This window comes from Perca flavescens, chromosome 19, assembly GCF_004354835.1.
Source record: "Perca flavescens isolate YP-PL-M2 chromosome 19, PFLA_1.0, whole genome shotgun sequence".
NCBI lineage: Eukaryota > Metazoa > Chordata > Actinopteri > Perciformes > Percidae > Perca > Perca flavescens.
In genome coordinates this window covers 29,698,109-29,725,554 of record NC_041349.1, presented here as the reverse complement: position 1 = coordinate 29,725,554, position 27,446 = coordinate 29,698,109, and the positions used below count along the sequence as shown (strand labels likewise).

Below are 27,446 nucleotides of genomic sequence, written 5' to 3'. Positions count from 1 at the left end.
TAACTATTGTATTAGTCAAAATATTTCATAATTTCTGCTGTTTTTTCAAACTCAAAAATTAGATATAATGTCATTTAAATTAGGGTTATTTACCATGAATTTAAAAAAAAAACGTTGAAAAGAGGGACAAAAATGTTGTTAAAAAAGCTCAAAAAGCATAAAAAAAAAGCGAGAAAACGTCGGAAAAAGTTGTGAAGACAACCCGAGAATGGCCAAATAGTCTCGTCCCCTGACCTGTGACCTGTGAATGTCCTCATGTTGTCTAAGCTTTCCCTTTAGTCTCAACATACCACAACGTGGTGTTTCCACAAATTCCACCACATGATTAATTAGTTTGATTTTATTTTATGTCTAGGGACATATGGGCTTTCAAACCATTTCTTAAAGTTGTGTTTAGTGTATTGCTCTGGGGAATATGGTCCTATTGTTTTCTTTAAAGCAGCAGTTGCACATAAATACAGGAACTCTGGCGGTCCAAAGGGGGGGGCGTATTTTCCAGAGGAGGAAGGCTCACTTCAGCGGTTTAATTACGACATTCCTCTGAGCCATATCAGAAGGAGATGTAAACACAGACGTCATGCCATTGGTCTGAGTGCTGAGAGGAACTCTGACAGGCTGGGATGTAAGAAGTGGCAGCAGTGGAGTAGCTGTAAACATGGCTGTGTGTAACTCTACACTGTGGCGTGTCTGGCCTACTTTGATCCTGTTGTGGGTCTGGATGTGGGATGTCGGCTGTGACATACGACACCAAGCAGAGGAGGGTGAGTGCTCAGGTGTATTCAAATTCAGGATCGCTTTTTCAGTTAATGTATCCAACTTTAATGTGCTTATGTGATGGTATGATCATGTATTTAAACTCTGGGTCATATTCCAGTGGACTTTGAGAGGGTTGACAGGAATTGTTCCAGGAAAAAAAGTCTTTTTTGTCACTGGAAGTGATAAAAAAAAGTACTGTATAACCTACGGTGGACGATTTTAGACCTTTTTTAGGGGAGCTCAAATTTCATCTCAGCCCCCTTAAAAATATAATATTAAAAAAACAAATTATTATTTAATCAATTTTAGTGCTTCAAGTTAGAGTTTGCAAACGTGTCTGTTAGTAACAGAGGGCAAACAATGACATGTTCAAAGAAACAGGTTTAAGACCCTGTGTTGCTGTCGCCGATGCTATGCACCTGTAACCGAGTCCAGGAAAGTTTTATTTTCTATTGATCTTTTGTTTACACCTCATTATCATTTCTGGTAGTCCATAAAGGGACTTTTGTAGTTTTTTCACATGTTCAATATTTTGCATTTATCTTATACTGTTGTAATAATGAATACATATATTCATTGTTATCCAGTGAAATTACTGATTTAGCAGTGTCACGTTCTCATTAGGGGCTGAGCCCCCTTAAAGGTCTGATCCTAGAATCGCTCCTGGTAACCTGTAATACAGACAGTTACTGTAATTGAAGTCCACACCGCTACAGTCTTTTTCAAATATCATATTGTAAATTATATTAAAAGTTGGGGATTCACTGATGCATAGTGAATGGGTTAAAAATCAATATAAATGTGTAAAGATTACAAACGGTTGAGATAAATGCAATTTTTAAAACGGCCTAGGGCTAAATCTACTTTGGATTTCACTTGTTTGACTTGAGACGTCACTACGTCGTCAAATTTTATTCATTGGAAGAGCTTTATTTTATTTATTTAGTTATTTTGACGTAAGTTTGATTAAGGAATCTAATTATTAAATTGTTATTCCATTTTTGTTATTCATGAGAAAACACGAGAAGAGGTCACATTTGTTGTTTTTGCACATTTCTATACAAATGAAGGGATATTTTTCAGTAATTTGTCTGCAGCTCATTCTGCTAAAAAACAAATCACATCTTGAACCTAGAATCGTGAATCGTGTCAAATTGGGAGTTGAGTGCATGGTTCCCTTATTAAGAGTGTGATTTTCTTTTGTGCAATAGGCAGTGGTGAAAGTATTCACATCTTGTAAGTAAGTTATGCCTCCAAAATTATTTAAATTATACGCAGTATTTACTGCAAAACGTAACGATTGTATCAAAAGTAAGTAGATGTAGTAGATGGTCGAGGTAGAGCTAATATGACCTAATTTATACGGTTGTGTAGTTTACCTAAAAACACTGCATCATAATCTGTAGCCAACATGTTTTGTCTGTAAAATTGAAATCTATAAAGTAACAACTTTGTACAGCTGACAGAAACATGTAGTGGAGTAAAACATGCAATATTTCCCTGAAGTAAAGTACACAAGCAACTTGGTTACGTGTAATACTTATTATACAGTAAAGTACAACCATCATTTCAGAATGATGTACTCTGAACTAATTCATAGGTCAAAAAGCTTTACAAGACATATATAACTTTTAAGTCATGCGACCAACTTAAAAAAAATATGTAATCATTTTATATAATAATTTTTTTTTATACTGACTTAATCTTGACCTATCAACTGGTAAAATGTTGAAATATTGTTGTTGTATTTTTAAAGCCATTTCTTTCACAGTACATACCATTCATGTCTCTTAACTGTTATGGAACTCATTTATATGTGAAACCAATGTATATTTGACGTTAACACATTTCTCCTTTAACTGAAATGTTCTCATGAGATTTCCATTTCGTGAGAGCAAATGTAATCCACTGAAATCTACCAAAAAGATGTGTTTATCAAAAAAGAGGAAGCAAGGGCGTCAACCACCCTGATGAAGACAAGCTGAAAACTCTTTGGAAATTGGGGACTTTTCGTAGCGATGTCTCATACTGAACAATAGCCTACACTGTGATGTTCCAGTTCTAATCTACAGTACAGGCCAAAAGTTTGGACACACCTTCTCATTCAATGTTTTTTTTAATTTATTTTCATGACATTGTAGATTCTCACTGAAGGCATAAAAACTATGAATGAACACATATGGAATTATGTACTTAACAAAAAAGTGTGAAATAACTGAAAACATGTCTTATATTTTAGATTCTTCAAAGTAGCCACCCTTTGCTTTTTTATTAATAAGGGAAATAATTCCACTAATGAACCCTGACAAAGCACACCTGTGAAGGTAAAACCATTTCAGGTGACTACCTCATGAAGCTCATTGAGAGAACACCAAGGGTTTGCAGAGTTATCAAAAAAAGCAAAGGGTGGCTACTTTGAAGAATCTAAAATATAAGACATGTTTTCAGTTATTTAACACTTTTTTGTTAAGTACATAATTCCATATGTGTTCATTCATAGTTTTGATGCTTTCAGTGAGAATCTACAATGTAAATAGTCATGAAAATAAAGGAAATGCATTGAATGAGAAGGTGTGTCCAAACTTTTGGCCTGTACTGTACATGTGTACAATTACAATTGTTCATGCTGCTGTTGGATTTCAATTTTGGAAAATGTATGTTATACAAAGTCCAGCATGATTCCACAGAGTAACAGAGCTGACTTTCTCTCTTTTTCTTGGGTTAGTGGAGATTTTCAATTCGGACAAACAGACCAGATTGCAATGGCATTCTGACCCACCCAGAAAAGTAAGTTGGGTTTCTGAGTGACACATTTAAATTTTTTATACTAAGGCTTGTATCATGTACAGTGAAAACACAGTTTAATTATTCACTGAATAATGACACAACAACAGTTTGCCCTAATTATTAATTGCTAACTGTATGAATATGTGTTAATATATATCCTCTATATTTTGGCAATATGTAACTGTATAATGTGGTACATTAATCATATATAATTCATTTCAGCACTTTTAAACAATTGAAATAATGGTATGGAAGTATGGTAGCTTGTGTTTTATGTAAAAAAATGTTTTATTTAAATCATAGGACTTTCATTTGGAAAAAAAATTTTTTGGTTTTCAACTATTTCACAACACAGTAAATTAATAATCAGTCTTCCAGTTTGAATAACATGAAAAACATGACTGGCGGATATGCAGTTTAATTATCATGTTATGCATGCCTTATTATTTAAATACCCTATTTATTTACCACTGATATCTTCTGGGTTTAGACTTTCACTAGTCTGGATCATTTCCAGGATAAAGCCTGAGAGGATGTCAGCAATTGGAAAATTTGGATCGTGCAACAAGGCAGGCCTGCTTGGCTCTTTCAGGGAATGATTGTAAAGATTTACAAAGAATATGTTTACGGCATTTAGAATCTAACTAGGATGTTATGGGACCGATTGGTGGGATTGCTACAAGTACACATGGCAAATTATTAAGGTATTTTGAATAGATCACATTACTGAATTGTGTAAACAGTTAACTTCATTTAACATTGTATTGAGTTTTCTTTAGTGGGGTGCAAATGTTCTACCAAAACAAGTTCCTTCCTGAGACTATTTCACAGAGCCACCATCGCTGCATTTGGAGCTTAGCACCGCCCAAGACCATTGTGATTGGGTTAATGAAATGCAAACAACCCAGAGCGTTTTTTTTTCTCCTATCCCAGAATGGATCTGTGGTTTAGCCAGACCTTACTCCCTAGAGCTGTGGAGATAGATCAGGCAATGCGAGACTTGTCTTGTACAGACTACAGAGGTTGCCAAGTCTTATCAGGGTTTTTGTGTGTACCTATAGTTCTTCTGCAGATTTTCACTCATGTTCGCTTGCATCTTTCCTATCATCCCAGTGGAGTGAAATTCAGCTAACATTGGGCAACCCGAGTCCAGTGCCTGTGCTCCAAGCTTGTGTAAAAGGGGCAACGAGAAGTATTTTAAGCCATTGGATGGAGCGGAAAGATGCCCACAATCTACTGATAGATATTTCATTTGCCCAAGAAGAAGAGCCATCTGGTCAGCTCAGCTCGCTACAAGTTCACCTTTTTGACTCAGACACATCAATCCCAAGATTTAAAATTGGTTGGCAAGTCCTGGAACTTCGGGCCTCCGAGCCATTCCCTGTCACAGTCCTTCCAGTCCAAATGCCAAGCCACCTGAAGCGCAGCCTGGCTCTGAGCCTGGGCTCGGTCAGCCACAGAGGCTTCCAGCTGGCCTTCGTCTACTCAGGAACATGTGTGCTGATAACATCCATCAGACTGTACTACAGGAGGTGCCCTGACACCGTCGCTCACCTGGCCCTGTTTGAGGGGACGGGGGCCATGTCGGGTCCCCAGACGGGTTCCTGTGTGAAGGGAGCTGTGGAGGTTTTTCCCCCTGTTAGAGAGTGTAACGTGGACGGAGTATGGGGTCCACTGCAGGGGGGGTGCACCTGTGAACCCGGCCACCAAGTCATGAATGACACCTGTCAAGGTACGGAGATGATTTTTCTTTTATTTCATATTTTTCATTTGTAATTTATTAGGTTAGTTTAGTTTATTTTGAACATGTTTATAAAAAGTATATATATATATATATATATATATATATATATATATTATATAAAATTTATATATATATATATATAATGTTCAAAAAGGAGACGGAATTATTTATACATGTTTACATACACATACATGTACCATACATACAAGTAGATTACAGCTTGCACATTTTCTGATTTACTGAAGAAGGCAAAACATACTCCTGAGATTAAAGTTAAAATTCAGAGTTCGGAGGTCGTAATTCTTGACTGTAAATCTTTTTTCAAAAACTTCACACTTTACATTCAGGCTTTAGATTTTTCTAAAATTTCTGGAATCAATCAGAATTAATATTTAATATTTTGAGGCAATAGACTTCCATTCGAATTAACTTACCTAACTAACTTACTTAAGTTACTTCCGAGTTTTCTGTTGCATGACTTAAACAACGTTTGAACGTACACCCACCGGGGCTCCGTGCAGAGCTTAGCACCGCCCAATACGATTGTGATTGGTTTAAAGAAATGCCAATAAACCAGAGCACATTTTTCTCCCATGCCACCATTGTGTGCTACAGATGTCACCATTTATTTTTGTCCAAAGTTCCTGCAACAGCTGGCAGCTGAACAAGCAACAATTCACGTGCTGACTCATCATTTCACAGGACTTCAAGTAGCTTGGATAGACTCCATAGATGACTTTCACATCCTCTTCACCATAATCGTCTTCCTTCTCAGTTTTACATATTTCCTGTGCACTGCTCAACAGATATTATTCATTCTCTCATGGTTTCTTTACTTAAAGGTCCCATGACATGGTGCTCTTTGGATGCTTTTATATAGACCTTAGTGGTCCCCTAATACTGTATCTGAAGTCTCTTTTATATAGACCTTAGTGGTCCCCTAATACTGTATCTGAAGTCTCTTTTATATAGACCTTAGTGGTCCCCTAATACTGTATCTGAAGTCTCTTTTATATAGACCTTAGTGGTCCCCTAATACTGTATCTGAAGTCTCTTTTATATAGACCTTAGTGGTCCCCTAATACTGTATCTGAAGTCTCTTTTATATAGACCTTAGTGGTCCCCTAATACTGTATCTGAAGTCTCTTTTATATAGACCTTAGTGGTCCCCTAATACTGTATCTGAAGTCTCTTTTATATAGACCTTAGTGGTCCCCTAATACTGTATCTGAAGTCTCTTTCCCAAAATTCAGCCTTGGTGCAGAATTCCAGCCACTAGAGCCAGTCTCACAATGAGCTTTCCTTAGGATGGGCCATTTCTGAGAGAGAAAGGTGGAGGGTGGGGGTGTGGCCTTGACCAACTGCCACTTTGCTCGTTTGAAAGCCATGATGTCTCTGTCTCGTGGGTGGGCCAAATTCTCTGAGCGGGCAAAGCAGAGAAAGGGGAGGTAACCCTTCCCCTTATGAAGATTCCTGATTGGCCCATTTGATCTTTCATTTTCTCAAAGGCAGAGCAGGATACCCAGGGCTCGGTTTACACCTATCACCATTTCTAGCCACTGAGGAACCATAGGCAGGCTGGGGGAACGCATATTAATGTTAAAAAACTTCATAAAGTAAAATTTTCATGCCATGGGACCTTTAAAACAACATTAGGGGTGGTGCCTAGCAGCTACATTGTTTACTCTCCCCTCTGACAGAAGAGCATTAACAACATGACAATTTTGTTCACATCTCTTTGGAACTGTGATTATGCTTAAAGAAATGTCAATAGTCGGATTACTGGATATCCTAAGTGGGCCAGACGTGTAGTTTATCGCTTTTATTCCATCAAAAAAGTCAAATATCTCTGATTGTATTATTGCATGTCTCATGTAGTCTGTTCACTTACAGTTTGGTCGACAAAAATGTCGAAAAAAATGCCAAAAACGTTGGAAAGAGCGTCAGAAATGTTACAACCGCAACAAAAACTTTGAAAAAAAGTGACAAAAACTACGTGGGCCAAAATTGATTGTGAACCTAAATTGATATGGGGGCCAGATCAAAATTAGCGAGGGGCCAGAATTTGTTTTTGTTTGGCTCCTATTGAGCTCCCCAGCTATAAAATACCAGCTGGGCGTACTGTATTTATCGGAGGATATTGTTGCAGATATATCAGTTTTGGTGTGTATGGTGGCCAATGAGTAACAAGAAGAGTCTGTGCAGAAATGTCAAGGATGTGTTTGAGGTCATTTAAAAGGAGTCACCATTACAATATATATTACATTTTTCAATTCAATTCAATTTTATTTATAGTATCAAATCATAACAAGAGTTATCTCGAGACACTTTACAGATAGAGTAGGTCTAGACCACATTCTATAATTTACAAAGCCCCAACAATTGCAGCAATTACAGTAATTAGTTAAAGTTTTTAAAAAGACAAATGAAGGGATCCCTTTATAAAAACAAATGAGCTGATATGTCATTTTCACATTTTTTAAATAATAATAATAATAAATCAACGTAATACAGTAAATAATAATGCCCTAGCATCGTCACTTATGTAAATGCCAAAAAACATTTTATATTTTTCACTGTAGCTGGGGGTTTGGTGCCTTGCACAAGGGCAAGGGCATTTTTTTTTTTTTTTTTTTTTATTTGCCAAGTACATTTTACACATACATGAAATGTATCCTCTGCATTTAAGCATTTAACCCATCCTAACTAATTAGGAGCAGTGGGCAGCCATAGTCCGGCTGCCCGGGAACCAACTCCAGTTGTAATGCAAGTACATCAAGGGCAATGGCAGGTTCCTATGCATGTCTTCATTGTGAAAGGAAACCTGCAGAATGGAGGAAAACACGGAGAGAACATGCAAACTCCACACAGAAAAGCCCGAGAAAGGCACAAAGCTGGACTAGAGGTTTCAAAACCAGTACTCTGCCTACTTGCTGTGAGGCAGCAGTGCTAACCACTGAGCCACTGGGCCAACCAAGAGAATATTATAACCACATTAGAAAATAAAGGTTTTACAAACGCTACTATTATCAGTGGTAGGAAAGAGACAATCACTACTGTATTTCTATTTTACCAGGATGTAGGATGGGCTACTACAAACCAGCCAATGAGAGTGGAGGATGCCGACTGTGCCCACCGAACAGCAGGACACATGGGGAGGGATCAGAGAGGTGCGACTGTCTACAGGGTTTCAGCCGCCTGCCAGCGGACCCCAATGACCTTGGCTGCACTAGTAAGAAACACTCAGTGGGTTTATTGGAAAAAGCGGGATTAGACAATAAAGGTCCCATATTGTAAAAAGTGAATTTCAATGTATTTTTTTAAAATTATAAAGCAGGTAATGGTGCTGTATAAATATTGTATCAAGGTATCTAAGTATCAAAATGCTCAATCCACAGAGAAATGCACACAGCCTGTATTCAGAAACTGTGCCTTTAAACGAGCCATCAGGACTTCCGTACGTTTGTGATGTCACAACTATATTATAGGTAGAAAGTGCCGCTACAGTAACGTTCCAGTCATTCCCCAGCTGCAATGACGGTGCAGAGACTCTGAACGCGCAGATGCAAAAGACCCAGAAACGGTGACCATCAGGGCTTTTTCGGGAGGGGGGCTTAAAGAGACAGGCGCTAAACATAGAGCGTTTTAGACAGAGGGTGAATACAGGTAAAATAATGTGTTTTTTGAACACACACACACAAACACACACACACTTGTAGATTCAGAAGACACACCATGGCAGACTGACAGACGGACACCACTTGTCTTATTTTCCCACTTGTTTGTGTCATGACTTCCATCATGAATATGATGCAGACATGGATGGTGATCTAATGTCATTCTAATGACACATATTTAGTAGATTTTCTAAGCATGTTTTGCTTCCCTGTCTTGTCCTCCACAGAGCCGCCCTCTGCCCCTGTGAATCTAACAGCCCATCATCATAATGACTCTGTGCTGATAATGACATGGGATCCTCCCCATGACCGGGGAGGCAGATGGGAAGTAAAGTATTACATCAAGTGTGAGAAGGAAGCAGAAGCTGGCAGTCGGTGGGAGGCATGTGGGGACGATGTGGTTTTCCTGCCAGCCTCAGGAGGGCTGACCAACACATCAGTCAGCATCACGGAACTGAATCCACAGCGCGACTACAGATTCTCAGTGCAAGCCTGGAATGATATATCCACCCTGGGAGGGGTGCCACTATCATCCACTGCTACTGTTACTATGCATAGATGTATGTAAGCCGATTAGATATGTAAACACATTAGATAGTCCAGGGAAAGTGAGCGACAGGGAAGAGGCAGCCAGTGCGGTGGGAAATAAACATGTAAGGGTTCAATTCTAGCTAGGTGAAAGAGTTAGCTTGCTTATTGGACTATATTTTCAAAGAAAACCAAAAGACATTATTCCTCTTACAAAAGAAAAGTGGAAGTCATATGCAGTTTAACGCACTCTTAAGCAAGTCACTACACTTGGGGGTTTTTGTTGCTACAGCGTTGAAATGGTATGACCATAGACTTTAAAAAAATAAATAGCATCGTACCATCAGCGACGTCACCCAGTGGTTTATAGACTGTAGTGTTAAAGCCTCGAGTTTGGCAATTTGGCTGTCGCCATCTTGTGTTTTTTAGAAGACTTGAAATTAGCTATTGAGGCCATAACCTGATTATGAAAATGATTATTGAGGTACCAAATCTCATAGACTTCTTTTTGCAAACAGTGAAGTCTCCCCCTGCTGGAAATTAGATAGAATGCACTTCCGCGTTGGCTTCACTTTTCAGATGCGGAACCTCGTCCATTATTTTTACAGTCTATGGGTATGACAAGTAGCCTAGCTTATGGTGGCCAATGTAAGATAATGTTAGCAAACTTCAAATAGGCATTGCTTTGTGATTGATAATACTGAGTCAGTTTGCTGACTTCATGACTTTTCTCTATTTGTGCCACTGTTTACATTATGGTTAGCACTGTGTTGTAATTGCCACTTTTGACCACTTTGGAATACATATGCTTGCTTTAAAGCACCACTGGGTACTGTAACAAAATCAGAAACTGCATCTCTTAGTAGATAGAATTTCAAAGGTACTGTAAACGTCTGAGCCAAAGGTAACACTTCTGTGTTCCTACAGGGAAAGTTCCACCTGTGGTGATCACTGTGACCCCGGGCTCAAACATCTCCAAGCCTGCAATAGTTCCAGCTCCTCAGCACCAGAGTCGCTTCTCCATGTGGCTGACAGTTGGTGTTTTATTTGGCATCCTGCTGCTCATGGCTGTAGTTCCCATTGTTGTGTGTGTCCTGCGCAGTAACTACATTAAACTCAGGTAATGGGACCTTCCACTTCTGTTTCTTTGGCCTACTACTTTAAAGTTACTGTTAAGGAATTTGTGTGGTCATTGCTGGTCATTGCTGAGAGGTTGAGAGTGGGATAGATGGGACAATAATCAAAATAACTACAGAGCATATCGTATCCCAATAAAATGACAGTGCTTTATAATATGAATGAGTTCCTGAGGTCCTACATTGTGAGATGCGTGCACACAAGTGGCTCATGAGGAAATCAATGTGAAGAGTAGTTTTTGTGTCACATCACAAACGTTAAGGGAATAAATGTTCATTATCCCAAGTAGAAAACCTCTTTTCAGCTCAGAGTGCAGAATTAGCTAACATCACGAGTGCCTGATGCGTAGAGTAACGCATCAGGCACATATCACATATCATAATGTACCTCTAAAAAGTAATTTTGCTGCACACCAGCAGGTTGCTTCATTTTCTAAATACTGAAAATGACTATTTAAACTCTGCTGACATTGAAGCAATGAGTTTTCTAACCCCCTGCTCTGCATGCATCCTTGACTGTTTATAAATGAAAAACCTGACCATACAGTAGTTTGTTTTTGCAGTAACTGCCAGTGTACACAAGAGGGAGCTCCGCTAACTGTGGACCCTAACCAATCTCACTCTTCATACCTTAACCTAACCAATCCAACTAACAAAGGCAACCAGTACTAGCCAATCAGAGGCAGAGTAGGGTGGGACAGTCCTTCGCCATTCTAGGAAACAAATTTTTCGGACTGGGCACACAGCATGCTGGGAAAACTATGAGGAAAGATTTTTCTGGAAGGGAGAAAAAGACAACAATGAGAAGGTTTTGTGTAAAATTTCAAATTTCTTACTTTGGTGCACTTTATAGTATAAAAAAAATTATATGTATTATGGTAGACAACAATGCAAGCTGCTACCCAATTAAAGCATGTTTTAATATTGTCCGACGATTTCGATTTTACTCCAGTATTTATCAAGATAATTGTATATCAATGAACATGATTTTAATACCAAATTTAATGTCAGCTGCCAGCTGCTGTGGGGCCATCAGATAGGAAATTATTTTAGCAAGTTAGGATGCACATAACTTCAGCACAACATATTGTTTGTCTGTTATGCAATGACAGTTACTATAGTAACTGACTCTGAGGTTAAGTTACCTCTCTTTCTGAAACGGGCTGGAGTAACCACTCCTTCTCAGGTTTAAATAACCTCCCTTTCTGAAACGGAAAACCCACCGTTTCCCTCATCTCAGGGTTAACAAACTCAGAGTTTTCACTAAACCTGCTTTCTGAAACGGGTCACTGATGTGTTTCACCTGTTCTTAAGTCCTTGTGTCACATGTTCCTTGTTTCACCTCGTTACCTCTTGTATCTAGTCTCTGTGTTGTCTTTGTCTAGTGTCAGATCATTGTTCTGTTTTGGATTGTGTGTGTGTAGTCTACCTTTTTGTCTCTGTGTTTCTTGTGATTCCTGTTTTTTTGACTTCCACTTCATTTTGGACTACTTTTGCTGCTCTGCCTGCTGTACTCAGGACTCCTTTTGTTTGTATGGATTTTATGGTATTAACTCATCAAGCTCACCACTGCCTGCTGTCTCTGCATTTGGGTCCAACATTCTCTGAATCTCATAACACTAAACTTTCAAGACACATTTGCTGATGAACAAATGAAAGTTATCATTTTCCTACAGGTCTGACCCGGAAGGAGAGCTTTTGCCGATGGCTGAATTTTCCTACCGACGTCCACAGGAGGTGGAGGATGCACCTGAGCCCGCCAACAGTAAGCATCATATTCCATTTTTTTGTTTGATACTTGAAAGGTATTGCACAAAGGTTTTGATACAAATCTAATCCCATACAAACCATTTTATTAATTACAGGAAAAAGCACATGTATATGTATATACTGTTGTGTCATTTGGTACTTTCAGTCGACTGTTTGTGATTCATTGAATTAATTATATCCTAAAATGTCTTCAAAAATACAAACTTAATTTCCTTCATGTGGGTATTTAAGGAAGACCAGACTATGTTGAAAAGTTGCTGATAATGTTTGTTTTAAGGGTCCTCAGGTTTTCAGTGTGTGGGTACCTTTTCATTTTATTACATTTGAAAAGAGAATCCCTTGATTGGCCTTTTTTTAGATCGTAATGGTTTCTTTGTCTTTGTTTTATATAAGTGATTATTGGTCGGACTGTTGAGCTAAAGCTATGCTTGTTGGTGGCACTTGACCCCATACACGTTCATAGCAACACAAATGACGAGGCGATTTACATTTAGAAACAGTTTTATGATAATAAAGAGGTGTGGTTTACTTCATAGGCTGTGTATTTATGTTATTACAATATATGGGTCACATAACAGTGATATAACCAGAAGATGTATCCTGGGATTCATTCAAAATTGTAATTTGTTTAAAAAAGTAATAAGTAAATAGTTTTAAATTTGACTGAAATAGACCATTAATTTGTTAATTGCAATTATTTCTGAGAAAATTAATTTTACAGCAAAATTTGGAATTGTTAAAGCTCTATCCTTTGATTTCCTATTTTGTTTCAGTGGGTGAGGTTGTGGTCCAGTTGTTGGAGGGGCTCAACAGCAGGCTGCTGGACAGTCTTAAGGAGGTCCTGGTAGAGAGAAACAAGCTCACCCTGGGCAAGGAGCTTGGCAAAGGTCAGTTCATGATTCCTCATTACAAATAATCCTCTTTAAGCATTGCAGGACCATCGTTCTGCAAACTGTCAATAGGGTGAATAATGCTGGAGATGTCTTGAACCCTTAAACAGTACACCTGATTGGTTAAAGCAGCCCAGTTAACTTTCATGCAGGAGTTCATGTCTCTTCACAATCCAGTAGTGAATGTTTTAAAAACTAAACAAAAAAAGTAATCTTTCCCAAAATGGAAGTGTAATTATTGCCTAATTTTTTAAACCATACCTCAACCATAGTTTATCTTTCATAATTCTGATTGTTGCCTAACCATACTGCACTTTCTATGCACAGATATTGCGGAAAGAAGTTCTAGAAACAAATGATGCTAAAAATGTTGGCATTGAACGTATTGTGGTGTTTTGCACAATTGTCAAATGTCAACGTTCTGTTTACAGACAAGGTTCCATGCCTAGACTGTAATCCATTTTTGCTTTCAATTAACAGGCAAAAAAAAAACTTTCTGGGAACATTGTCAATTTACTCTTAAGAGTCTGAAATGATTTACCAATCACTGTTCACCAATGTTCAGTGTGTCTAGTGTGTTTAGTAGGACTACAATATCTCACAATATATAATAACAGTGAACAAGTGACATTGCTAACCAAATCAGCTGCCATGACCACCAGGATGACCTAAATACTGGGGGGAAAAAATCGATACAGCATAGTATCGCGATATTTTCCCTAACAATCAGAGCTCCACTGTTTAAAAATATTTCACCTGGTAGAAGAAGTGAGAGTGATAACATTTAGTTCTGCTTTTCTGTTCTACAGGAGAGTTTGGCTCAGTCTACGAAGGGGTCTTCACACCAGATGAAGGCTTGGAAATCAAGGTGGCTGTGAAGACCATGAGAGGTGGGTTCTGATATCAAACCCTTTATCAGAACTCTACTTTACTCTGCTACTTCTAATTTTTGTAATTTTTCTCTGTCCCACGCATCTAGTTGGAATCCACAGCCAAGAAGACTTACATGACTTTTTGAGAGAGGCAGAGATCATGAAGAACTTTGATCATGAAAATGTGGTCAGACTACTTGGTAAGATATACTTATGCTGAACTCTCCGGTGTTTTCTATTGGACTATAATAACATGTATCTTAAAGGCAGGGTTGGTAATGTTGAAAAGCTAGCAAAATTTGAAAGTAGCGTCTCCTCGGGGCTCCGTCTAACCCCTCCCCCTGCCCTCGGGGCACCGCCCGCACACAGATGTGCACGAGCTCCGCTGCAGAGCGGAAGAAGGACCGCAATTTAACTTCAAGTCTCATTCACAGGTAAGCAGAAATTTGCTCTTTGCGCACCACTAGGTAGGGAGCAGAGGAAGAGAATTAGTCCTTTCCTGTTATCTCATTGGTTGCGCTTTAAAAAGTCAGCGGCATCTGAGGTCAACGTTGAAATAATTTGAACTTTGAGCAGAAATCCTGAGTGGTGGGCCACACCAAAGGCAGCGCTGCGCCTAGTTGGACGGCACGGCTCTTCCAATAGGAAAACAATGGCACAGCATGGCGTAGGCTATGGTCTGTTTAGCCTTAAACAGACCATAGTGTCACAGCTGCTCTCTGCCTTTGTCATATACTTTCCTGTCACTTCAGTCCCTGCCACACCCTTCTGCCCTGCAGTAACCTCTGTGTTTATGCCATTCCATATCACTTGATCTCCCCCCCCACCCACCTACACAATTGTTCCCACTTCCCCTTTAGCCTTGCAATATACAGTATATCCTTGTCCACTTCCATTCATTCCCCACCAGATTGTCTAATGTGCTTGCTAGATGACCAGATTTCCCAGAGCTAAAACCGGGACACTTTGCACGTGACCGTAGTGCTCGTGCAAGCACACGCTTTTTAACGTGAACATGTGCCAGCCCAGGTCAGACATATCCACAGACAGTAACTTCATTATTTTGATCGTAGGCTCCTCATCTAATAATAGTGTTTTTTTTTTTCCCTGTAAAATTAACAAAAATGCAGCAACAGCCTTTTTCAGTTTAGTGTGAGATTTATGTTGAGATTTTTTCTAAAAAAAGATTCTTTGAAGTGTTATTTATTCCAATAACACCAAAATAATTAAAATTATTTATTGAAAGTTTTGAGCATAACCACTTCATTTCCTGCATTCTGGTGAATTTTTATGCATACATTTCTACCTTTTTCTGAATCAATGTATACTGCAACCTGCAAATATCTACTGCTACTATCTGCTACGTCCTGCCTAGGCATCATTTAGGCTACTCCTCCTTCCTGTTTGGCGTCTTTTGGTGAGGAAGTAACTTCCTTAAAGGTGCATATGACAATTATTCATCTCAATGATACATTAATTCATTTTAATTTATAATAGACCCCTGGACTGTAATATTTCAGATGTGTTTGAGCAAGATTTCTGCTCCTGTCCAAACTTTGTGCACCTTCAAAATACAGTATATGTGTTCTCTGTGATTTGGAGGAGACGATGAGTCGTGACATTGAGAAAAATAAAGTTAGGTTAGTAGAGAAGAATAAAGAATAAAGTCACTATATTTCAGAAACTAATCTATACCTGCACCATATAGTCTGCTGTGCATTACGTGATTGCTCTGCTGATACAGCAGACCTCCTGACTGACAGAGTGAGTCCCGTTTGGGTCTCTGAATGAGACAAATAGTTTAGCTAGAGAAGTAACTGAACGCTGCTCTACATCGGAGGTGGAAAACTGAAACTACAGAAATAAACGGGGCGCAAACGCAACACATCATCCGCAGCATGGCCACAGCTGAGCGCGTCCATGAACCTGAAGCTAGTGAATTCAAGTTCAATATACAGTAAGACTATAGCCTATAGGTTTAAATGTATTTCAATTCATTAAATATATGTTCCAGGCCCTTTAGCCATTATACAAGTTGCTCTAAAAGTAGCCTACTGACAGTATAAAAATAATACGATGAATTAAATTGTATTATCTCATCAGCTTATGTGACTTGCGCACTGTTGGAAAGCAACATTGATTGAACATCGGCGCCATCTACTGGATCATTGGCACTAATTGCCTTACTGTTTATAAGCTTTATAGATCTATTTACATGTAACTTTATGTACGTATGTGGATATGTATGCATGTATACACTTTATTATATACAACTTGTATATGTAGCCTACATAGTAGTGAAACGTTCATGTTTAACGTTACCTTGTTTATCTTTGTTTTTAGCCATAACGTTATGTCTGTTTCTGTGTTGAAAGCAACACCTAGCCAGACTCAAATTCCCTTGTGTTTACTTGGCCAATAAAGCAGTTTCTGATAAAAATCCGAAATATACTGTAAGTTCTTTATTTAGTATCTTTGCAGAGACCCCCAATTAAAAAAAAAATTCGATTTGAGTCAAAGGCACCACGGTCTCGCTGTGTGGGCTGGCTCTCTGTTCTTTATCTAGCTAGTTGGCCTAGCTAAGACCAGCCAAATCACTGACTTATTTATTATGTAATGGGTAAATGTCAATCAAGCACCTTCATATTTGTTTTAACGTTGAATACCCTTAATAGTTAATTTGTTTGTATTTTTTGAGTGAATTGACGTTCATTTTGGGTAACAAGTGGACGCAACTATCCCCAAGGCTGCAAGCTCCCCAGCTATATCAGCTGTTATTTTTATGATTTTTATCATATATCTTGTGACTATACCTTCGTTACTGTCCTAAGGAGGCATAAGACAGTTGCTGATTGTTGTTGATTTTGGTTAAATATGCCAAATTGCTATTTTATTTATGATTGTTGTTCAAACGGCATCTGTCTCTTGTTGCCATGGAGACATTTCGAGTGTTCATTCAGTAGTTTAATACTTTTTTTATAAGCATGATGATATTATTAGCCACACATTATGAGTAACACATAAGAACCAGAAAGTAAGCAAAAGAACACTAACAAAATGTGAATCTAAACAATGACAATATACTTTACTCTAGTTCAATATTAGGGGAAAAGTCACCCTGACGACGTACATAGTTCAGACGTCTTAGATAGTGAAGGCGTGTGTTTCACACGTTTGTAAGGCGACGTACTTAGTTTAGACGTCTTTAGTAGGTGTAAATTTAATGGGAATTCTAAACATACGCCGTCGCCACGTCGCCGCCGGAAAACGTTTCTAACATGCACTCGCCGCCTAGTCGCCGCTGGTCCCTCGTCTACAATCCCTATTAAATCAATTCAAAATTCCACACGGTTTGGCTCCTTATCCTTCTCCTGGTTATCCTTTGAATGACACAATCCACTCGCCATAGGACACAAGCAGGTCTGCTTCAGAGCTCCGTGTGTCTGAGTCTGAACCGTAGACTGGAAACGTCACGTCACGGGAACTTCAAATTAAATCATTAGCATTGCGCTCCTAAACTTTGTGTTGATGGCATCAATGCAGGCTATTACACTGATTTGGCTAGGATTCCTCCCAAAACATCCCCCGGCTTTCCTCACGGAGAGACAGTTGCTAGGTGATAGCAACAAACACAACATGGTCGGACCCCGCACGTAGCTGCCCGTTCTATTCGCCTCGGAAAAATAAACTGGACAAAGTTACATCCGGGGCTACACTCAAAACATTCAGGGCTGAAGACCCTAAATCGGCTGACGCCGCTCCTGGTGTAAACCGGGACATTTTAGCGTCCCGACAGGCTTTTGTCGGGACTCGGGACACACATTTGAAAATCGGGACTGTCCCGGTCAAATCGGACGTCTGGTCACCCTAATAAAACTAAACTTTAACTTTACCTTCTATGTCTCTGAGTCCTGCTTTTGGGTCCAAACAAGGTTTTACTGAGCCCTTACATATAGCAACCATGTAAGTATGAATAATTCTACCACATCCTATTAGATCCATTCACAAATGAATCCATGTTCCACCACTCATGGGTTTGGGTCACAACGGCAGAAGGCTAAGCAAGGAATCCCAGATGTCCATCTCCCAAGCAACACCTTCCAAATTTTTCTGAGGAACCTTTTCCTTGGCCAAATGGGATATGTAATCCCTCAAGCTTAAATACTTGGAAAATCTCCACACGAGGTCCTGATCAGATGCCAGAAACCACCCTTACTTGACTCCTTGGTGAGAATCAGCTACTACACTGAGCTCCTTCCGGATGTCTGAACCCCTCACCCTATAAGCCCAGTAACACTGCAAAGGAATCCAATCCAAAACTCAGACTATAGCAGAGGGCTAGAAAGTAGAATCAGCTGGTAATCAGATGATGGAAACGTTTCAGCAAGTTCCCCAAATCAACATATCTTTACAGTCAAGTGACAAGGCCCTCTAACGGCCGTAGGTAGTAATTTGAGGCCGCAAAATTAGATGCCACATACAATATTAAATGAAGTTAACTGTTGACACACTACAGTAACATGAGCTATTTAAATTAGCTGAAAGATGGTTAAACCTCATCTACTCTTCCCAGTGTATTGCCGTGTGAACTTCGCCCACTGCAATCCCACCAATCGGACCCAAAAGGTCCCAGTTAGAGAGGAAATGCCGTAAACATATTCTTTGTAATTCTTCACAATCATTCCCCAAAAGAACCAAGCAGGCCTGTCTTATCGCGCGATCGAAATTTTCTTCAAAATCTGCCATTTTCAGCGTATAGAGTTTTAGACAACAAAGCGTGTGAGCCACGCGCCAGATGTCTGTATCCTGGACATTCTTCCGTTGATCCAGAATATAGGTCGACAGTTATGCTCGGATCACGATGATGATCATATAATAACTTCTAAAGACTTAACCAAGTTATAAAGAAAGCTCAAACATTTAAAAGCTAAAACACTCTTTTGCATTATTAAATCACTTGGCAGAAAGACAGATTTGGGATAACGTAAAATAATAATAAAGTAAATCTGACACAGTTTGTGCCTGACTTTAGAGCAGGGTTCTTCAACGTTTTTTTTTTTAAGCCAAGGACCCCTTAACTGAAAGAGAGATGGAACAGGGACCCCCTACTACATATTTTATATAAAATGAAGTAGTTTATTAAACTGGGCCCACAATAATGTGTAAGACATCCTAAAGCCTTTATACATACCTTTTTAGTGCATAGAATACTAAACTATTAAAATAATAATTGTCGGCATGATTTTATAAATCATCTTTTAATGTTCCACACATGTGGCAGAGTGAATCCTTATGTACTGTGTCTGTGGATGGCTACCTTAGTGACTACCTTACCTATAGGCCAGAAAGCATACAGTACAGGCCAAAAGTTTGGACACACCTTCTCATTCAATGTGTTTCTTTATTTTCATGACTATTTACATTGTAGATTCTCACTGAAGGCATCAAAACTATGAATGAACACATATGGAATTATGTACTTAACAAAAAAGTGTGAAATAACTGAAAACATGTCTTATATTTTAGATTCTTCAAAGTAGCCACCCTTTGCTTTTTTTGATAACTCTGCAAACCCTTGGTGTTCTCTCAATGAGCTTCATGAGGTAGTCACCTGAAATGGTTTTACCTTCACAGGTGTGCTTTGTCAGGGTTAATTAGTGGAATTTTTTCCCTTTTTATTAATAAAAAAGCAAAGGGTGGATACTTTGAAGAATCTAAAATGTAAGACATATTTTCAGTTATTTCACACTTTTTTGTTAAGTACATAATTCCATATGTGTTCATTCATAGTTTTGATGCCTTCAGTGAGAATCTACAATGTAAATAGTCATGAAAATAAAAAGGAAATGCATTGAATGAGAAGGTGTGTCCAAACTTTTGGCCTGTACTGTATCATCAGTGGGGATTTATATATGCTAATATGTAGGATTCATGTTAAGAAATTTAAAAATGTTAAAAACTTAACAATGTGTCCGTTTAGCTCAGTTGGTAGAGCAGGCTCACATATACAGAGGTCTGTTCCTAGACGCAGAAGGTTTGAATCCGTCCTGTGACGGTTTTCCTGCATGTCTTCCCCCCCTCTCTCTCCCCTTTCATATCTCAGCTGTCCTATCCAATAAAGGCAGAAATGCTAAAAAAAATTTAAAAACATACACTTAACAATAATTTGGAGGCCCCCGTGCAGTGCCTCTGAGGACCCTCTAGGGGTCCCGGACCCCCTGTTGAAGATCTCTGCTTCAGAGGCAATGTAGTCTATATCCACAACGTTCCACTTCCGGGATTACTCTTCTGGGAAACTTTTCGGCCCGGATATCCGTCACCTTCTGTTTTCTTTGTGTTGGAATTTAAAACTCTGGTCGATTTTTATGATGACTGTTCTCTGCAGGGTAAATCCAGACAGCTAGCTAGACTATCTGTCCATCCCCCCCCACCCCGAGGCTGTTTTGCGGAGGCACCGTTGCTGCGTCCGGCACCATCCATGGTGATTGTGATTTGTTTAAAGATGCAAATAAACCAGAACGCGTTTTTCTCCCAAACCGGAATGCTGTGTGGACTAGCCAGACCCTCCTCCGCAACGCTGTGGAGGAGCAAGACTAGAGGCAATGTAAAGGTTTGATATTGTACCCACAGACTCAGTTTAGCCGTCTGTCCTCTAGTGCAGCAGCAACCTTGTGACAGGTGTGTGTGTGTGTGTGTGTGTGTGTGTTTGTGTGTGTGTGTCCTGCAGCGGTTACTTTACAAAGAGAGCAGGACTGTCCTCTGCCTGTTCCTCTGGTCATCCTGCCTTACATGAAACACGGAGACCTGCGACGCTTCCTCATTGCTACACGATATGGCGATATTCCTATGGTGAGATGCAGTCTGCACATGCATGTACATAAATGGGGCTAACTGCAACGTCAGCACATGCTGACATAGACAGATACACACAAGGACACTTTGACATTTGACTTCTGGAACCCATAGAAGATTGGTTTGAGAGTGGCTCGCTGCTTCATGATAAACAGCATAGAGAACAATTACATTACGGTCTTGTTTTTGTAGCTTTTTGAGCACATTTTTGTTTCCCAGAAAGTAAAACCTTTTCATTTTGGTCCCTTTATAGTCTCCTTAGCCCTCCAGACAAAATACCAATGTTTTACATATGGATTTCAGAAACAGAACCACAATAGACTGCATTTAATTCTTTAGACGTGCATTAACGGCGAAGCTCTAAGACAAGCTAAAGAGTTAAATCCAGGGGCAGCTAATTTGAGTTCTGCATGACATTTATGGCTGATCGGACAAAAACAACACACAGTGAACCACAGTTTATACTAGCAAACCGTATTTTACAACTGTAAAATGCTACACCCTGCTACGTCCTGCTACACCCTAAAGTGCCCTGCTACACCCTGCTACACCCTGCTACGTCCTGCTACACCCTACAGTGCCCTGCTATGACCTGCTACACCCTGCTACGTCCTGCTACACCCTGTAACGCCCTGCAGTGTCCTACTACACCATGAACTACTACAACTACTATTTCTAGTCCTAGTTCCATTATCTTTAATGTGACTATTATTGCCACTGTTCATCACACCCCCAACCAGCACCGTCAGACACCACCTACCAAGAGCCTGGGTCTATCTGAGATTTCTCCCTAAAAGGGCGTTTTTCCTCGCCTCCCCCAAGAGCAAGCACTAAATGCTTGCTTCTGGGGGAATTACTGGAATTGTTGGGTCTTTGTACATTGTGGTGTAGTGTGGTCTAGACTTACTCTATCTATAAAGTGTCTTGAGATAACTCGTTATGATTTGATACTATAAATAAAATTGAATTGAAATTGAATTAATATGGAAGACGGACAAAGGGACCTATTATAATAATTATAATGCAGCCTTATTCAACAACCTGCATGCATTTGCAGAATCACACTGTAACAGCTCCAGATTCGTAAAAACAGTATCCTAATAACATTTCAGTAGTCTTACGTCTTTTAGAAGGAAAAAGTAACACATTTATGGGCTAAATGAATCAGCAATCCCACTGAAATTTGGACTGTTAGTAATAAAATACCTGGGACAAACCCCAGAAACACGCAGGCCAGCATGCTGATATAAAAAACGGCAAGCAAATGTTAACACAACTTCACTTTCAGCTGGCTATTTTTGTGTGTATTTTTTATTTAATTTTTTATCTATCAGTAGGAGGATTAACTCTATGTTAGCCAAAGTTTTAGCTGGTCGTCCTGAGCTAAACCCAGGCAGTAGGCCTACATTTGTATTTTAGTGAACAGACGAGAACTACACCTGTAACCATAGTAACATGTATCAAAGAATGTGACCGCTCTAACGCCTATGAAACAGAAATCTAAAATTCATGTAGAAACTGAAACTGATAACATAACTTGTCCTAATGTTTGTTGAACAGTGATCAAATAACAAAAATGTGACTTTTGTTAAAAAAACAAAACTATACGTTCTCTTTACACCACATCCCTCCACCACACAACATGCTTACATCTGCACGTGTGTATGTTCAAAAATGCTAAAACATCACAGAATACACCTTCTCTGCAGTTTGTGCCCCATCAGAGTCTCCTGCGCTTCATGATTGACATTGCAGCGGGGATGGACTATCTGAGCTCGCAGGGCTTCCTGCACAGAGACCTGGCTGCACGCAACTGCATGTGAGTCCATCAGAGGGAGACATTGAGAGGGTGTGTGAGGGGGGGGTGAGGGGGGGAGCTTCAAATGAACGACTCCTTGTCCGTATATGACTGTGTCTCTGTCCTCAGCCATTGGTATTCAGCCATGGCTTGTACCCGGGAAGGAAGCTGCTTAAAATGTTAATAAAGCAGACCGAGGGCCTCAGTAGAGACGGTGTGTTTAGGGACAAAATATAGAAAAAAACCCTCAGAACTCTCATTTTGTTAATTGATCTGACTCCAGAGGGCATAGAGAGCCAAAGTCCCTCCCCTTCCGGTGAACCACAATGGGACCTTATTTCGGGAACAATATGTACGGTAGTGTACGTATAGAGCAAATCAAAGTGATCATTGATACATGATTATTTTCCATTGAATATTGAAGTTCATAAATAAGTGTTTTGGCATGGCTGGCTACCACTATCCATGGTATTCCAAGGGGGATTTAATTCTTGCACGTTTTGTTTTGTCAAAAAAAAAACAATAGATTTCACACACAAACGTCGTCATATGTGTAATTCATGGCTTGGAGGAGGGACTTTGCCTTTCTATTGCCTTACCTGTGCTGATTATGCAAATGCATTTTTTTCATCGACAGGCTTGGTGATGACCTTAGGGTGTGTGTGGCTGACTTTGGCCTGTCCAAGAAAATCTACAGCAACAATTATTATCGTCAGAAAGTAGCTATCCGTGTGCCAATCAAGTGGATGGCCATGGAGAGCCTGTCTGAGTCCGTCTACACCACCAAAAGTGATGTGGTGAGTTCTCCGTGGAACGACACCTTTTTTTCCCGCGACAGTCGCATGATAATCATCTTTGAAAGCAGAGATTAGACTTTCTGGATTGTGATATTTACCGAACGTCTGAATTTGTACGTTGAGTGTGTGTAAAAAAAAAAAAAAAAAAAAAAACATGCCGCCATAATCTGGAATAATGTAGTAGTGTTTTTGTTTGTGCTTTGTGCTTCTGTCTGTGCTTAACTGCAAATGTGTTTTAATGTGCATCTATGCACTTTTACCTGTGTCTATATGTTACTTGTGTTATTCTCATGCCATTAACCTGCCAGCTGTCATGATCTGGAATAAGGGTCGTGTCATTTTACTTGTCTACGCTCACGTGTTCTTGTTTTATGCTTATGTGTTGTATTTTTTTTTTTTTAAAGAGCCCCTATGATGCTTTTTTGTGATTTTCCCCATCTTTTAGTGTATTATATAGTTTTTTGTGTAGGTAATAGATGTATAAAGTACAAAAAACACATTTCACTCCAAAAAGAGCTTTCTATCCCACATACAGCTCTTTCTCAACTGCCTGAAAACGGCTCGCCCACATTCCTATTTGACATTCCTCTATTAGTGATGTCACTGATTGAGAAACCAGCCCAGTTTTTCATACCTGCTGCCCATTGGTGCTGCCTGAGCAAGCACAGCACGCCCAGTGACTTGTTTGAACTTGGTTGACCAATTAAAACACAGAGGGCCAGCTGACCAATCAGAGCAGACTGGGCTTTTCAGGAAGGCGGGCCAAGAGCTGCTTCGCTTCAGAACGCGAACCTCCGATGGCGCCATTTTCTTTGCTACAAAGCGATCACCTCTTGTTAGCATTCCACTGACCGCCATTTTTTTTTTACATCACTTGACAGTGAATAACTTTACATCTGAAGCGTTTAAAGACTCTATTTGTCCATTGTTTATTTCTAAAGAAACACGACAATGTATAAAAGGCTCCATTACCTTGTAGCTCACGTTATAGCTCCGTAGCAGACGTTTTTGTAAAAATAAGCTAACGATTGTGTCATAACCAAGTGACTTACTGTCGCACAGTAGAGGAATTACCGTACAGTACAGGAGAAGCTCGCAGGCAGTTTCGACTTACATTAGCTGTTTAAGTTTAATTACTAATGTTAACTAGCATGTTAGTTAGCAATAATTAGCCTGTGCTTATGTTATCTCCTTACATATACCTACACTCTCCGTCTCTGTAAGATTGGAAATGATTGAGATTTCTCTTGGCACAGCTACCAGAAGACTTCCAACTTTCAGACACGTTGCTCACGTCACATTTACGTTGTCTCTGTCAGTTGGAGGAAAGCAAGAGATCACCGTAAAAGTGCTTCTAATAGCCTTCACTGGTCTCCGTCCAGAGCAACGGGGCCTACTGGTCCATTGTATATATGTCAATGAAGAGCTCAGACAGAGTGCATTTCTCAATCTGTGTTCTTTTATGGACTTGTGTTCTTGTGTCCCTGTGAAACGTCATCTTCTGTGGCCAAGTTCGCATTCCGCCAAGAAGAGTTAAAATTCCCGGAAATGTTCTTGACACGCCCATTTTACCGAGGATGCATTGGTTAGTTATCTTGTATGCACCCGTATCCCAACATTCATTTCGGCATTCAACGAGGGTTGGGTTTCCGGTACATACACAGACCAACGACGACGGGACAATTTTAACAATTCTTATTCATCACTAAATTCACTTCTGAGAAGGTTTTAAAATAAGTGCCAAAAATGCCGAAAAAAGTGACAAAATGTTGGGAAAAGTGACAGCACGTTGGAAAAAGTGACAAAAATGACGACAAGAACTTCAAAAAACAACAGAAAAAAGTGTAAAAAAGTCGTGAAAAAACGGACAAACCATCGGAAAAAGCTAGATATTTTTTTTAAAAGCAAGCAAAACGTTAAAAAAACTAACCCAAAAATGTAGATAAAAAGAACTTTGAAAAAAGCAACAAAACATTGAGAAGGGACAACAGAAGTGTTGTTTTCATGGTTGATGGGAAGAACAACAACAAGGGTTAAATAAAAATTAAAAAAAAAATCTATATATATAGGCCTACTTACTGATTTCCTGTCCCTGTCCTGTCAGTGGTCCTTCGGGGTGACCATGTGGGAGATTGTGTCCCGGGGGAGGACTCCCTATCCTGGGGTTCCCAACCACGAGCTGCTGGAGCTGCTGCTGACCGGACACCGGCTCAAACCCCCCGAGGACTGTGACCACAAACTGTGAGTTCCTGTGCTCCTTCAAGTGGTGTCTTTTACTGGTTTTTAAGGCTGCCTAACAGTAAAGTGATGTCTTTTTCTAAATTTGATTGGGGATTATTTATCAAAGCGCACACTGTGTTAACATTTTGTGAAAGCACCAATAGTCAACCCAAACAATATCACCGCAATATCAACATTGATGTATTTGGTCAAAAATATTGTGATATTTGATTTTTTTTCCATATGGCCCAGCTCTAATTAGGTGCATATCCTAAGAAAACCTACAGTAAGCCCTAGTATACAGCAGAATGTTAGCAGTCCCCCACTTTTCAAAATCCCATTTGTGTCCCCTATTTTATACAACAAAGAAAGTAAGACATATTTTTCTCATACATAGTTTATAGTACTATTCTTTCTGGCATAATTTATCATTATGGTCAACCTAATTATTTCCTGTATTTTTTATCACCTTCGTCCCTATGAATGAATACAAAAATGCAGGAAATGGGATTCAAATTAAAAACATTTTTCTGGCAGAGGACCCTCCCTATGTATAGTTATCTATAGCTCACCCTGCCTCTTCCCTCTTCTGTCTCCATCTCACCCCAAACACAGGTATGAGGTCATGCAGAGCTGCTGGGATAAGGAGCCGACCCGCAGGCCTGGCTTCGGGGAGCTGTGTGAGACACTGAAAGGTCTTCTGTCGGAGCTGCCGGTGCTGGAGGCCAGCCAGGAGGCCAGCTACATCAACCATGGCCTGGAGGTTGCCGCCGCTGCTGCTGCCTCTGCCTCTCAGGATCCACAGACAGATTCTGGGGGGAGATGGGAAAATGTCTACCTGCCTACTCCTGTGGGTGCCACTGCTGCAGCAGCAGCCAGGGATGACGATTTGGAAGTAGATGATGGCTACCTTAAGTATATTACTAGCTCTGTAGTTAAGGGGGATGCTAATCACTAACAAAAAGAAGTTACAAAATGTAATTCTGTAAGTGGACCTCTCCTGATCTGTGGGTGAGGGAGAGGCAGAGAGTGTGTGTGTGTGTGTGTGTGTGTGTGTGTGTGTGTGTGTGTGTGTGTGTGTGTGTGTGTGTGTGTGTGTGTGTGTGTGTGTAAAAAAAAAAAAAAAACATTCAAAGGCATTTCCAGGCTGCAAGAGGACAGCCAGGAGTGGCACAGGCTCCCTCATCTCATTGACTACCATGGCTGCCCCCCTGTATTAAATACTGAAATGATATATTGATTTATATAGAGTGAGAGACAATTTTATTTTGCACTTTTTTTTATTTTTGTATATTTGTATTGTATATCTGTTACTAGATGATGGTAGAAATAAGAGTTTAACTCTTTACTTGTGATTTAAAATACTTAAATGAATATTTTGGCTTATTGATATTGTGTTGACCTGTGATAATTATGGCAATATAAATTGTGTTTATATCACCCAGCCCTAGCAGCTGCTTGAAAAAAGAAAATGTATATCCCTTTAATCCGTGTACCTTCCGTTCATTCGTTTTTCGTAGTGAAACCAAAGAGAAAAAAACGAGCCTCTTCTTTCTCTTTGGTTTCACTACGAAAAACGAATGAACGGAAGGTACACGGATTCCCTTTGTCTTCAGAGT

General features: G+C 39.7%; 1 protein-coding gene across 2 annotated transcripts; it reads left to right on the top strand.

Moving 5' to 3' along the window:
- The first annotated feature begins 573 nt into the window (after positions 1-573).
- On the top strand, positions 574-27,044 carry si:ch73-40a2.1 (tyrosine-protein kinase receptor TYRO3). Of its 2 annotated transcripts, XM_028563587.1 has the most exons (15): positions 574-761; positions 3,482-3,543; positions 4,657-5,275; positions 8,364-8,519; positions 9,192-9,524; positions 10,420-10,612; positions 12,305-12,393; positions 13,172-13,285; positions 14,098-14,178; positions 14,268-14,360; positions 20,888-21,009; positions 22,722-22,831; positions 23,448-23,607; positions 25,712-25,848; positions 26,443-27,044. In XM_028563587.1, exons 1-15 carry the CDS (start codon positions 656-658, stop codon positions 26,783-26,785), a joined length of 2,718 nt encoding a protein of 905 aa, XP_028419388.1. In that variant the 5' UTR covers positions 574-655; the 3' UTR covers positions 26,786-27,044. The 2 variants fall into 2 exon arrangements, with proteins under 2 accessions (XP_028419388.1, XP_028419389.1); XM_028563588.1 differs by lacking the exon at positions 3,482-3,543.
- The last annotated feature ends 402 nt before the right edge of the window (positions 27,045-27,446 follow it).

What these genes read in the sequence shown, in the direction of transcription:
- si:ch73-40a2.1 (XM_028563587.1), top strand. Translation starts at nt 656, where the DNA reads ATGGCTGTGTGTAACTCTACACTGTGGCGTGTCTGGCCTACTTTGATC. An exon ending in GATATGGCGATATTCCTATG is followed by an intron (nt 21,010 to 22,721) that starts GTGAGATGCAGT and finishes CCTTCTCTGCAG; the next exon opens with TTTGTGCCCCATCAGAGTCT. An exon ending in GAGGACTGTGACCACAAACT is followed by an intron (nt 25,849 to 26,442) that starts GTGAGTTCCTGT and finishes CCCCAAACACAG; the next exon opens with GTATGAGGTCATGCAGAGCT.